The following is a 12,537-nucleotide window of genomic DNA, read 5'->3' as shown; positions in this document are numbered from 1 at the left end:
TAACTCTCTCCTGCCATCTAGAGAACAAATGCAAAGTTACAAACCTCCAGTTTCAAGGCATTTTAAAGTAAAAGTTGTGTGTCCAAATGGACACCCAGTCCTAACTCTTGGACACTCAGTGGAAACAAATGGACATATAAATGTAATCCATGAACTGCTCTGTTTCAATGCCTTCTGTAAGTTACTGCACATTAAAAAATAAAACAATCCTCAAATATATATCTGTTTCAATCCTAGATCTGTAGTGTCCACATTTGCTGGGGTTAGGGGCACAGGACCCTCATTAATGTGGGAAAATGGCAAATAACAAAAGCACTATGTTTTTATCTGAGAGGACATATCTGTAGGAATCTCTAGGTCCTCCAGTGCAACTCTGTGGTCAACATTTGCCAGACATTGACCAAAGAATGGCACTGGAGGAGCTACAAATGCCTAGTACAGTATTCTCTCTAGGAATCTCTAGGTCCTTCAGTGTGCCTTTTGGTTAAAGTTGACCATAGAGTTGCGCTGGAGGACCTAGATATTCCTAGAGAGAACATATTAATAAAATTCATGAATAATCCAATCTGCAAAAGTCAAAGCCACAAATATGGAGGGATGAGTGCATAGGGATTTTTATTATTTTTAATTCAAGTATTTCCTGGTGATGGGCAGGTGAATTAAAATGGCTAGGAAACTGATGTGTGTAAAATGTACTTCCAACTCTGTATGGACTTCCTCTTTAAAAAAAACAAAACTTTCAGCACAATCTGAATGTCAGGATTGTATGTAGCAGAGACGCTTCCAGTCATGAATGTGAAAATGGAGATCTAGGGCTTGTCTACACTGGTAGAAAACCCCAGACCCATAGTGGCTGTGACCTGGGCATGCAACATTCCTCAGGATTTGCAGCTAATGTGGGGCATTTTCTCCAAAAAAACTGGAGAAAAAAGAACTACCTTTTACCCTACATTCACCTGGAAAATCCAGATCAACAGTGAGGACATGGCCATGTGGCCAGAAAAATTATAGGACTATAGGACACTATAGGACATATGATAATAGTAGGACCACTCTTTTCTTCTGGGTTACTCCATTCTCACCTCATTGGACTGGAAAAGTGTGCTGTGGCTATGGGATGAATGTGGGATTTCCTACTGGTGTAGACCAGTCCCCAGTAACAATGTTTTGAAAACACAACTCCTCCAACTTTCACAAATCTCGATCTAATGTGCAAGAAATGTTATTTGCTTACAACGGTGCAGGTAGCTCAGTTCTGCCCCCAAATGCAATGCCGGACAATATTTTGTGAAGGAGAGCACTTTCTTGCTCATGTGAGACGAGCAAGCAAATGGCAGCTAATTTCAACAGCCCTCCACAAGTGATTGTTTCAGACCTTGGCAAGTGCAGTCTCTGTCTAGAACCTGATTGTACAGGACCCCCTGTGGATATCAAAACCCATGGATGCTCAAGTCCTATTATATACAATGACATAGTAAAATGTGTCTCTTATATTACACTGCCTCTGGTGCCCGACTTACCTCTTCCACATTTGAGCCAAATTTGGAAGGCTGATTTTATCACATAGACTTTCCCCCTCAAAACGGCTTTCCGTTTCTTCCACTGTTGAATTCGGGCCTCGTAAGTCGCTTCGGTGGCCATTTTTTCCAAATCGGAAGCCAAGCAGTCTATGGTATTGCATTGGCTCTGTAATCTAATACAGGTTGAGTCTTCCTTACCCAGAATTCTGAAATCTGAAATATTCCAAAAAGCCAAAGCCTTTTTCATGGGTGGCTGAGATAGTGACACTTTTGCTTCCTGACAATTCAATGTACACAATTTTTTTTTCATGCACAAAATTATTAGAAAATATTGTATATTCAAGCTCTGTGTATGAAGTGAAACATAAATGAATTTTGTGTTTAGGCTTGGGACCCATCTCACAAGATATTTATGTACATATATGTAAAAACAGGTATTCCAAAATCAAAATAAATAAATATATATATAAATATCCAAAATCCAAATCCCTTCTGATTCCAAGTATGTTGGATAAAAAAATACTCAACCTGTATGTCTGTTCAGACCATGTTGTAGATAACCGATAGAACATTTCAGCTTTTATGTAAGATCAGTGAGTCTTAGAATCATACTGCAATGGGGGGGGGGGGTGCATGTTTTAAGCAAGTTTGCCAACTTTTGTTCTTTTATTGATTGGGTCCTGTTAATTTAATGTTGCATAACAGTTAATTAAATGTTATATGACAGTCAGTAAACCAATATAGCTTTTCACAACATCACAATTTAATGGTGAGAAAACCTCTCAAGTTTGAATTTTTTTCCTGCCAGGCACAGATGCCTCTATAGCGCTACAATATGCTCTACATATACAAACGGATGAGGTGGCCATGGGAACAGCCAAGAAACAAATGGTATGTGCAATGCCATGAGCAGAAGGGGTTAGATCTCTCTCTGGTGACAGTCTGAGTTAGTTGGTACAGCAAACTGTTTATCTGGACCTGGGCATGTGAGTCCCATTGGAAGAATTTACTGTTCCTAAACTATTTCAATTTCCGTGTTTTCATTTATGATAAGAGCTGCCTTGAGCCCCATTTGGGAGCAAGAAAGGATGTAAATATCTCCAGTATCATGTTTAGGTACTAGACACTAGAGCAGAGATGGTGAAGCTTTTAGAGACCGAGTGCCCAAACTAAAAGGTCTTCCAGCATTAGGTGATACCCAGTGCCAGGGTGGGACCTCTTCCCCCACTCTCCCAGTCCTTCAGCTGCCTCTTCCTCCTCTTCTCCTCGTGCCATCCCAGGCTCCAGCTGTCTCCAGAGAGGCAACTGGAGGCTGAGAAAGGTTGGGAAAGAGTAGAAACAGGCACACGCCTCTTCCTCCTTCCGTACCATCCCTGGGCTCCAGCTGCCTCTGAAGAGGCAACTGGAGGCTGGGGAAGGCCCCTCCATGCCATCCCTGGGCTCCAGCTGCCTCCAGGGAGGCAACTGGAGACCAGGAAGGGTTGGGAAAGACAAGGAACAGGCGCACACCTCTTCCTTCTCCTCCCCCTGCTCCTTCCCCAGGCTCCAGCTGTCCCCGGAGAGGCAAATGGAGGCTGGGAAGGGTGGGGAAGGAACAGATGCGAGCCTCTTCCTCCTCCTCTCCCTGCCATGTGCTGGAGGAAATGGCATCGCGTGCCATCTCTGGCACGCATGCGATAGGTTTGCCATCATGGCACTAGAGTGGTGGTCTCCCACCTCCAGGGGTTCCTGGACATAATGGATTTTCTAGATTCATTTCAATCTGACTTCAGGTCTGGTTACTGAGTGCTCTAGTGGATGGCCAGTGGAAACTGGACAGGAGGAGAAAGTCTTTTATGGTTTTGTTGGACCTCTTTCCAGCTTTTGGTACTATCAATTATGGTATCTTTCTGAGCCTCCTCTTCGATAGAATTTGGGGACATGTTTTATAGTACTGTTTCCCTGAAAATAAGACACTGTCTTACATTTATTTTTCCTCAAGAAGACACACTATGGCTTATTTTGGGGGGATGTCTTATTTTTATTAAGTATGGTACAACAATCTACATTTATTCAAATATAGTCAAGTCGTCTTCTTCTGGAACATTGTCATAACTCTCCAAACCCGGAATTCCATCCTGAATTTCTTGCAGCTCCCTTCCATTCCCTATCACTATGTCTTATTTTCAGAGTATGATTTATATTGTGCAGATGCTTAGAAATCCTGCTATGGCTTATTTTATGAGTATGTCTTATTTTCGGGGAACCAGGGTACAAGATCTCTCTGCATACTGATTCTAAAGACTAGCATGGCTATACCTTTGAATTCTACCACCTGGGATTTGTAGTTTGGCGAGGCACCAGAGCTTTCTGACAGAGAAGGTTAAACACCTCACAGAATTACAAATCCCACAATGCCACAGCATGGAGCCATGGCAGTTAAAGTGGTGTCAAACTGCATTAATTCTGCAGTGTGGATGCAGCCTAAAAAAAGCACTTCTCTCTCTCTCTCGTTTTGCCATCTTCTAATACAAGGCTGCTGAACCCAGAGTAAAAGTAAGCCTTTAACAAGCTTTAACTTCAGCCATAAATGTAGACGGTAAAGATGTAGTAGTGGTTTGAGTGAGTGTTGGATTGTGACTCTGGAGACCAGGGTTCAAATCACAGCACTGGAGTTCCCTTGGGCAAGAAGTCACACTCTCTCAGCCTCTCAGGGGAAGGCAATGGCAAATTTCCTCCTCTGAAGAAACCTTGCCAAGAAAACCCTGTGATAGCTAGCTTTGGAACCCCTCCTGCTCAGAAGGCTGAAATGGAGGAAAGGAAAGGAGGAGAAGTCTGGTCAACCTGGGTGCCCAGCAACCACAACAACAAGGTGAAAAAAACTACATGTCCCAGGGTGCTTTTCTGTGGGGGAACAATTTTTCCCTCCTTCCCCTCCCCTCTAGGCATGCGCCCTTGAAGTGAACGGAGTGGACTACGAATCCCAGAATGCTGCGAGGAGGATGGCGCATGCGCAAATGTGACATAGGGAGGAGATCGCGCGCGCTCTCTCAGGAAGCGGGTCGGTTTGAAGCTGAGAAAAGAGAGCTCCATAGAAACTGAGGCGGACATTTTGCGGCTCTGGCAGGTAGACCGGGAAAGGGAGAGCGGGTCTAGGTCCTGCATTTCTGGTACACAGGGACTGAGAGGGGGGGATTGCGTCCACACTGCAGCAATCATCCAGTTTGAGACTGCTTCAACTGCCTTGGCTCAATGCAGTGGAACTCTGGGAACTGTAGTTTTGTGAGACTCTGAGTCTTCTCTGTCAGAGAGAATAAGCTACAATTCCCAGCGTTCCCTAGCAGTGAGCCAGGGCAGGTAAAGCGGTCCCAAAGTAGGTTATTATTTCTGCAGTGTGGACAGTGAATCAATAAAGAAAGCACAGGGAATATAGCTATTGAAAGTGAGGTAGCAGTGAAATGTAGGAATCAGGAGAGGAAAGGAAGAAGGAAAAGTATGTTTAATAATAATAATAATAATAATGAGACAGTTTCCCTGATGTCAAGTGGCACCAAATGCTTACACAAACATTTAGCAAGTGCATTCATTGATTGCTTTTAGGGGTGAAGAGGTACTCTTCCTTAAATCTGAGAAGCAAAATGATTTTAATGTGACAGAAACTGATAAGGGTTTTCTTGATAATAATAATAATAATAATAATAATAAAAAACTTGCAGCCTAGCTGTTTCTTTTTAGATTAATTCAAATGTACTTTCCCCCATCCATATTATTTTGTTCCAGTTTGTCATAGGGTGCGTCTACACTGTAGAAATAATGCAGTTTGACACCACTTTAACTGCCATGGTTTCATCCTGCTGAATCCTGGGATCTGTAGTTTTCTGAGGCATCAGCACCCTTTAGCAGAGAAGGCTGAAGACCTTGCAAAACTAAACATCCCAGGATTCTATAGGATGCAGCCACAGCACTTAAAGTGGTGTCAAACTGCATTGCATTTGCAGCTGTCTCTAAAAGACAACTTTTGGGGATGTACTGCCTTATCTTTTAAAATGAATCTGGTCGGGGTTGAAATGGGGACTTTCTACCTGTAAAATGTGCAAGTTTGGTACTGAGCTGCAGTCTCTTTTTGGTAGGTGGGCAATAATTTCTTCCCACAAAATGTCCCACAAAACTACAGTTCCCAGAATCCCCTAGCATTGAGCCAGGGCAGTTAAAGCGGTCTCAAACTGGATTATTTCTGCAGTGTGGTTTGGACCACGGTTAAAAAACAGATACTGTACAGTTAACAGTTTGATGATACAAAAGTTATTGCTCCGTGTAGTCTCTAGAGTAGCAGAAAACAGACTGGTGTAGTATTAAAAACTGATAAATGTTGTCACATGAGCATGTCGCATAAAAACTGTAGTCTCTCTGAATTACAGATACTAGAACTGATAATATTTCAACTGATGCAATGCTCAAAATGTCAGGACTGAAGGAAAATTTAATTGGGGTGGGGAGGATTATCAAGGGAGTTTCTGTGCCCGCATTTGCTTCCCTCTCCCATTTCTACATCCCTCTTCTTATGGCTGTAGCACTTTTTTACCGGCTTTTCTTTGTGTTTTGAGGTCTCATGATTGCTAGGTAACTATGAATGAATTTTATTTGCAGCTAATTACTGGATGCTGAGTGATAATGGCAAGGCCGATAATTTCCCCTGTAAGTATCAATTCAACAGCTCCTGAAACTTTTGTGGTACTGAACCAGAGAATGAGGGTCGTTGAAGAGCAGACTAATGCGCTTCTGAAGGATCTACGCACACTGGATGTGAACGGGAAAAGGTACAGTTTAAAAGAATGCTTTGCAGCACAATCCTGTCTGTGTGTTCACTCAAAAGTAAGTTTCCCTATGATCAGCAGGCCTTATGATCTGGAAAGAGCATATACAATTACAGCCTTAATCTTGTATTTTTGTTGATTTGCATTCTCCATTTTTCCTGAGTTTCTAAGTTGGGTTCTCTTACCGTTAATCGAGTGATTAATATCTCTGTTTTAATTTAATTTGGCAAATTTAATCAAGCTTCTAAATAAATAGTGTAACATTTGAGTTGAAGTGGTTAGATTTTAGGTGTAAATATAGTGAACGATTTAATGACAAAAGTGTAGACATCTCGTTTCAAACATGATACATAGAGAAAAGGGTACACTAAAAACAATGCTTTTAGTAAAAGATATTTATGTTACTAAAAAAATTGCCATTCTCGGAAGGGTGGTATAGATTTAGTGCCATCATGGGTCACAAAGCATTTCCGTTATGTCACTGACAGGCCTACATTCCTGCCCATCACCTTTCTCCAAGTGATGTTCTGGTATGATAAATACACAGCATGTGATCAGTTATTTTCAGACATGAGCTGTATGAATGTATTTGATGATGAGAACTTTGAAAAGCACACTCTTTGGTAAACTATGTATTGAAAATTTGATTTTACCAGTATGACACTTGGCTTTCTAAAGACCTGCTTTGTGAACAACAGTCTGAATACAGTGTCTAAGGTAGGAGGTTTTGCATGCGCTGTTTCTCAATGAAAATGCCCTTTCCCATGTGAAGCTTATACCAGTGTTACTCAAAGTGGTGGTCCATGGACTGGTGCAACTCCACAATCCACCATCTACCAGCCCCTGGAGAATTTTCAGGAAAGAAAGATTGAATTGTAGCCTATGGACACACATATGTTGCCAGTCCTTGGAACAAAGAGGGGGAAATTGTCAGCCTCCTGCTTTAGATTGCAAGAGATATTGGCTTATACCACAGGCTGCAAAACCTTCGTCCCATACTGCATGCAGTACAAGATATTTATCTTGATTTTTGCCATCTCTTTTCCAAAAGCATCAATATATTTTCCTATTTGTTCCCCACCCTGTAACTGCAAATTCATGAAATGTTGCAGTTGCCATTTCTCTGCTCCATATAACACTATGATGAATCAAGTGTCCATTGTTATGGATAGAATATGAGTGGTAGTAGCATGTATGTTTTCTATGGACACTTGCAAATACAGTGAACTTCATATAGCATTACCTGCAAGAACTGTGTGCTTTTATACACTCCTCTCTTTTATAATTTAACTACAAGGAGGAGATCAGAAGCTTCTAACTCAGTTTTCAGCTACCCGCAGTTTGCTGTCCCCAGACAAACTGGTTAGCAGTGACTATAGTTTATCGAAACGTAAAGATTGTTAGACATAGGACCTTCGCATACCTTTTAACCTGGCAGCAGCTTAATGGGCTGCAGCTGGGACGTGGCATGGAGATGGGGATTATTGCATTGTAAGTCACCACTGAATTGCCGAGTGCCAGCATCCCATTTCCCAGCCATGCTCAGACGGCCCCCTTTTTTAAAAAAAAGCTCCCTGAGTTTTAAAACGGGCTGGCCGAGCATGGCTTGGACACGCAATCCTGGCACCAAGCAATTTGGAGGCGATTTACAATGCGATCATCCCTGCCTTCATGCTGCGTCCCGGCTGCAGCCTATTAGGCTGCTGCCGGGTTAAAAGGCAATGCGATAAGATCCGTAGCTTGTTTCATGGAATCTGGAATGGAGGAGGGGATGAGTCTCCCTCAGAATGATCAGGCATCAAAGGATCAGGACCATTTAGGTCCAAAACACACTGCAGAAATAATACAATTTGTGACTGCTTTAACTGCCCTGTGGCCCCAGAGCTCTCTGACAGGGAAGACTAAATGTCTCACAAAACTACAGTCCCCAGAATTCCCTAGACTGAGCTAGGGCAGTTAAAGCAGTCTCAAACTGGATAATTTCTGCAGTATGTTTTGGACCTTAGACTCCTCTCTAGTTGAACCCTATAAAGAACTGTCAATCAGAAGTGCTCTAGTTTGTACTGTAGTCATCTCTGCATTTGTTTAATGGGGTTTTATATATTTTCTTGTTTCCTTGACATAATAATTTTATGCTTTAAAGAAGTTTATAACATTTAATTATTATTTTTTCATTGTCTTCATATTGCTAATTGCTTTTCATATTATTAGTCACTGTATTTTGTGTTTTACTGTTTTGTAAAACAAATGCAAGTATACAAAATTAATAATGGTCTTCCTGACCGTCTTGAGCTCGCGGACACACCTTGAAAACAGTTTCAGGTCTCTGGTTTGTTTAACTGTTTGTGGCTTGTTTCCATAAACTGTAGTTAGCACTCATTTTGTCCAGCTTCAAATATAACATTCAACCTAATCAAAAATAAAAGTAAAATCCTCCAGAGTGCTCCTTCTGACCACTCTGGAGGAGAAGAGGAGTGGGCTTGACAATACCAAATCACAATTTAGTGCTACTTTTGGAAGAGAGGACAGTATTTCAGATTGTGTCTGTTGCTGTGAACACTCCCCCCTTGGGTTCCCTGTTGGTGGGCACTGGGCACCTGCTGTTGCAGAAGCTGAGCAGCTGATGTTCCCAAATATACCATATTTCCCCTTAGTAATGAACTGCATATGCTCACTTTATTGGAGAAAAGAAAAGTGAATATATAGAGACCCCTTCCCTGATCCATCTGGCTTGACAAGTAGGTTCTACCTCATTAGGGCTGTGCGGATGTGAATTTAAGATTTGAGATATTCAAAGGCATAGCTGTGTTCGTCCATATCAGCATATAAATATATCTTATTGTCAAGTAGCACTTTGAGACTAACTAGGAGAGCAGCTTTTAACAGAAGCCTAAGATCAAGGGCACACACCCATGTAGATTCTAAATGGGCATGTATTCCCTTTTGTTTCTTCTAGTGTGGAAATTTTCCCTTCAAAACCCTTTGAGAACTCTGAAGGTCACCAGTCCATCAGTCCTGTTCGTGCCCAAGCGGTATTTGGTGGAACAAATGACACACTCTGGCGAACCTGTGAGACTCTAGTGAATCGGATGTGCCGACTTGAAAGTGTTGTACAGACTCTGAAACTGAACATGTTCCGACTGCAAACAGAAAAAGAGCTGAATCCAAAGCATGCAGGTACTGCAGGAAGGGAAGGGAAAGCTTTAAGATGTCTTTATGCCCCCTAGATCTTCAGTGTGAGTCTTTCTGTAGCCTCTACTACAGGGTCTCTAGGAAGAGTTCCCAGAAAATGTGCCACTAGTGATCTGCTCAGGAGACACAGTAAATGAGTTACTGTAATTGATAGGCCAGTTAGAAGCCCCAAAGTAGTTATGCACAGAGAAGGCAAGAATCTCTTAATGTTTCACCAAGCTTTTCCAAGGAAAGGTAATTCTGCTGCATCTGTGCCTAGTGGGTTTGGATAGCCATTAACTTCCAATGATGTGATTATATTTATTGATAAAGATGATTATGATATTTATTTATTAGTAACATTCATAGCTCATCTTCTCTTCACTGCACAAGAGGATGATATCCTCTCTACCTTTTCCTCACAAAAATCCTGTCAATAAGTCAGGCTAAGAGAGAGTGAATGGGCCAAGTCAGTTTATGGGGAAATAGGATCTGGATCCCAGTCCAGCACTAACCATTACACCAGCTATCTTCTTCTTACTTATTCTCCAACCAGGATGTGGGCTCAGTAAAGTTTCTTATGCAGAACCATAAGGTAGGCGCTTTCAGTGAATGTTATCTTTCACACTTCAAATCAGAGGTGGGCAGCGGGTTAGTCTGGGGACAACTTTTCTACTCTGAGATCTATAGGTTTCATGAACAGACACAAATGCTCCCTACAAAACTTGGGAAGGTTGGAGCTGCTCTGGTTTTGAACAGTGGATATTTTAAAAATACTGAATAGTCACCTTTTAAAAAAGTGAATTGCTACTCTTGGAAACTTCTAGGAAATGCATCTCTCCCTCTTTGTCTCAGTCTCTCTCTCTTGCCAGAAAAGGGACAGTAAGTGTGGGTTGTTTGAGCTCTGTCTTAAAATCCATAGGCTGCTCCAGGACCATGCTTTGCCCACTGTGCTCCAGGGTGCAAGTGAAGAAAGCCTGATAGTTTAGTTTACAGAAAGAACCATCAGTTTGGAAGCTTGGAAATTGCCTGTACTGATGTCCCTTGATTTTCCTTTTATGCTCCAGCTAATTTAGAACAGCGCCTGAACATCATACAGGAGGAACATATGGAAGAACTAAAGGTGCTGCAAGCAGAGGGCCGAATGTTATGCCAGCAACTCCAGGAGTCCCAGGAAGAGGAAGAGAAAGCCAGAGGTCGAGTGGAAAGATTGCGGGCAGCTTTGGAAATGGCAACTGCAACAAAGGTACTGAAGCTTTCCATATTATGCCAGACGTAGCTCTGGAAATGGGCTGTCCCAACAGGGGCTAGCAATCTTGCACTGCAACTCACCCTAAAGAAATGGAAATCTGATTTTCTTGTAGATTCCAGTAGCCTATATAAAATAGTAATTATACGAAGTTTTGGTGGAGCTGTGGGTAGGGTGAGTTTTCAGCCTTCTCTCTGTGACAGAAAAAAGAAATCTGAAAGCAGCCTGTCAGTTCTTACTGCTGCTTATTAAATGGAGCATTTAAATCCACTTCCAACATTTGGAGGTGGGAGTTCTTTTGTTGGTGATATCTAAGCAAAGGCTGAGCAGCCATCTGTCAAGGGAGCTATAGTTATGTAAAACACAACAGATCTTTTATTGAGCAGGAAATTGAACAAGAAGACCTGCAATATCCCTTCCAGTTCTGATCTGTTTGAACTTTCCCTTTCAATTGATAGTAAGACTGGGAAAATATATGGACTCATTTACCATTTAAAACTAGGTCCATTGCCATTAAAGAGAATACTATCAAGTTGGTCCATTAGTGGTACCTCACCCCAGTCAAATTGGCTCATATGTTTACTAATGCTAATCCAAAATGCTGAAGGGGTTGTGAAGGTAGGGGAACCTTTGTACATATGTGGCTGGATTGTCCCTTAGTGCATGAGTATTGGACGGAAATTTTACAACTGATCTCCAAGATCACTAAACAAAGTATACAATTATCCCCCCTCCTGCTCCTGTTCTCCATTTTTATGAATGAAAATAAAGCCCTGCAGCATAAAGAACATATTAGTTTGCATCTGGCTGTTGCCAGGCTTGAGATAGCCAAGAACTGGAAAACTGGAAAGTTGAATATTGCAGGATGGTGGACTAGACTCTGGGACTTGTGGTTAATGGAGAAAATGGCAGATAATAACAACAGAGTGAGAGGCTTACGCTCTGGATTGACTTTTCATAAGATTTGGTACCCATTTATTGAATACATCCAGCAAGATTTAGTCTCTAGACATCCCCCAATTTTAGCTAAATTTTTAATGAAAGATGTCTTTCAGGATCTCCAAATGCACCTTTTATCTATAATTTTCAGGGCCTTAGCTGGGTTAATGCCTGTATTTATTGTTGTTTTGGTGTACTGTTTGTTGTCATGTTTTGTTTTAGAATGTATTAATAAAATTTTAATTAAAAAAAATTCTGATCTGTTCAACAAAATTCTTGATCTGCCATGTTCCTCTCAGCTTAGTCCCAATTTCCAGCTATATTCTGCTTTAAAGATTTTGTTCTCATTCCTATCCAAGTTCCTAATTCTGAACAGATTGACTTGATACTATCATACATATTAAAGTGAACCCATCAGCCAACTACTTAATTTATATAGTTTTAATTGTAAAACTGAGGAGAGGGGATGGGAAGAAGGTGTTCCTCCGTTGATTCACCACCCAGTCTCTATAGTGAATGATGGCAGGAATTAAGATTCAGAATATGTGGACTCACAGAATGTAGCTGTTTTATCCACCATTTAAGTCCAAGTGCAGTAAAAATGAGCTACAGAGATTCCAAGTTTGAAAAAACACATGCACATTATGATACAGATGTTTGAAAAATCATGTCTTATTCTGATCTTTATAGAGGGACATAGCCATTGCTGCAGATGAACTGAGGGCAACAAAAAAGAAGATGGACCATAAACTGCAAGAGGTAAATGCAGCATCAAAGGAGGGAGGAAGAGAAATGAAGACACAGGTTAAAAATGTATGACTGTAAACACTAGGTCTCTTTAGGGGTCAGCCCACATTTTCCATAT

The 12,537-nt window shown here is 41.5% G+C and overlaps 1 protein-coding gene across 2 annotated transcripts in view; it reads left to right on the top strand.

Annotated features, from left to right (window-relative positions):
• Positions 1 to 2,384: 2,384 nt before the first annotated feature.
• CCDC150 (coiled-coil domain containing 150) overlaps positions 2,385 to 12,537 on the top strand; it is a 40,943-nt gene continuing 30,790 nt past the window's right edge. The window contains exons 1-6 of one of the 2 annotated variants that reach the window (XM_089519526.1): positions 2,385 to 2,411; positions 4,445 to 4,626; positions 6,147 to 6,316; positions 9,270 to 9,490; positions 10,552 to 10,730; positions 12,363 to 12,431. In XM_089519526.1, the coding sequence (XP_089375652.1) occupies positions 6,171 to 6,316; positions 9,270 to 9,490; positions 10,552 to 10,730; positions 12,363 to 12,431 (615 nt within the window). In that variant the 5' untranslated portion in view covers positions 2,385 to 2,411; positions 4,445 to 4,626; positions 6,147 to 6,170. The other variant, XM_089519527.1, reaches the window with a different exon arrangement.

Source organism: Sceloporus occidentalis, unplaced genomic scaffold (genome assembly GCF_023333645.1).
Source record: "Sceloporus occidentalis isolate IW3139 unplaced genomic scaffold, rSceOcc1.0.p SCAF_4, whole genome shotgun sequence".
NCBI lineage: Eukaryota > Metazoa > Chordata > Lepidosauria > Squamata > Phrynosomatidae > Sceloporus > Sceloporus occidentalis.
Note: the sequence above shows the minus strand (reverse complement) of the source record. Positions and strands in the feature narration are given on the sequence as shown.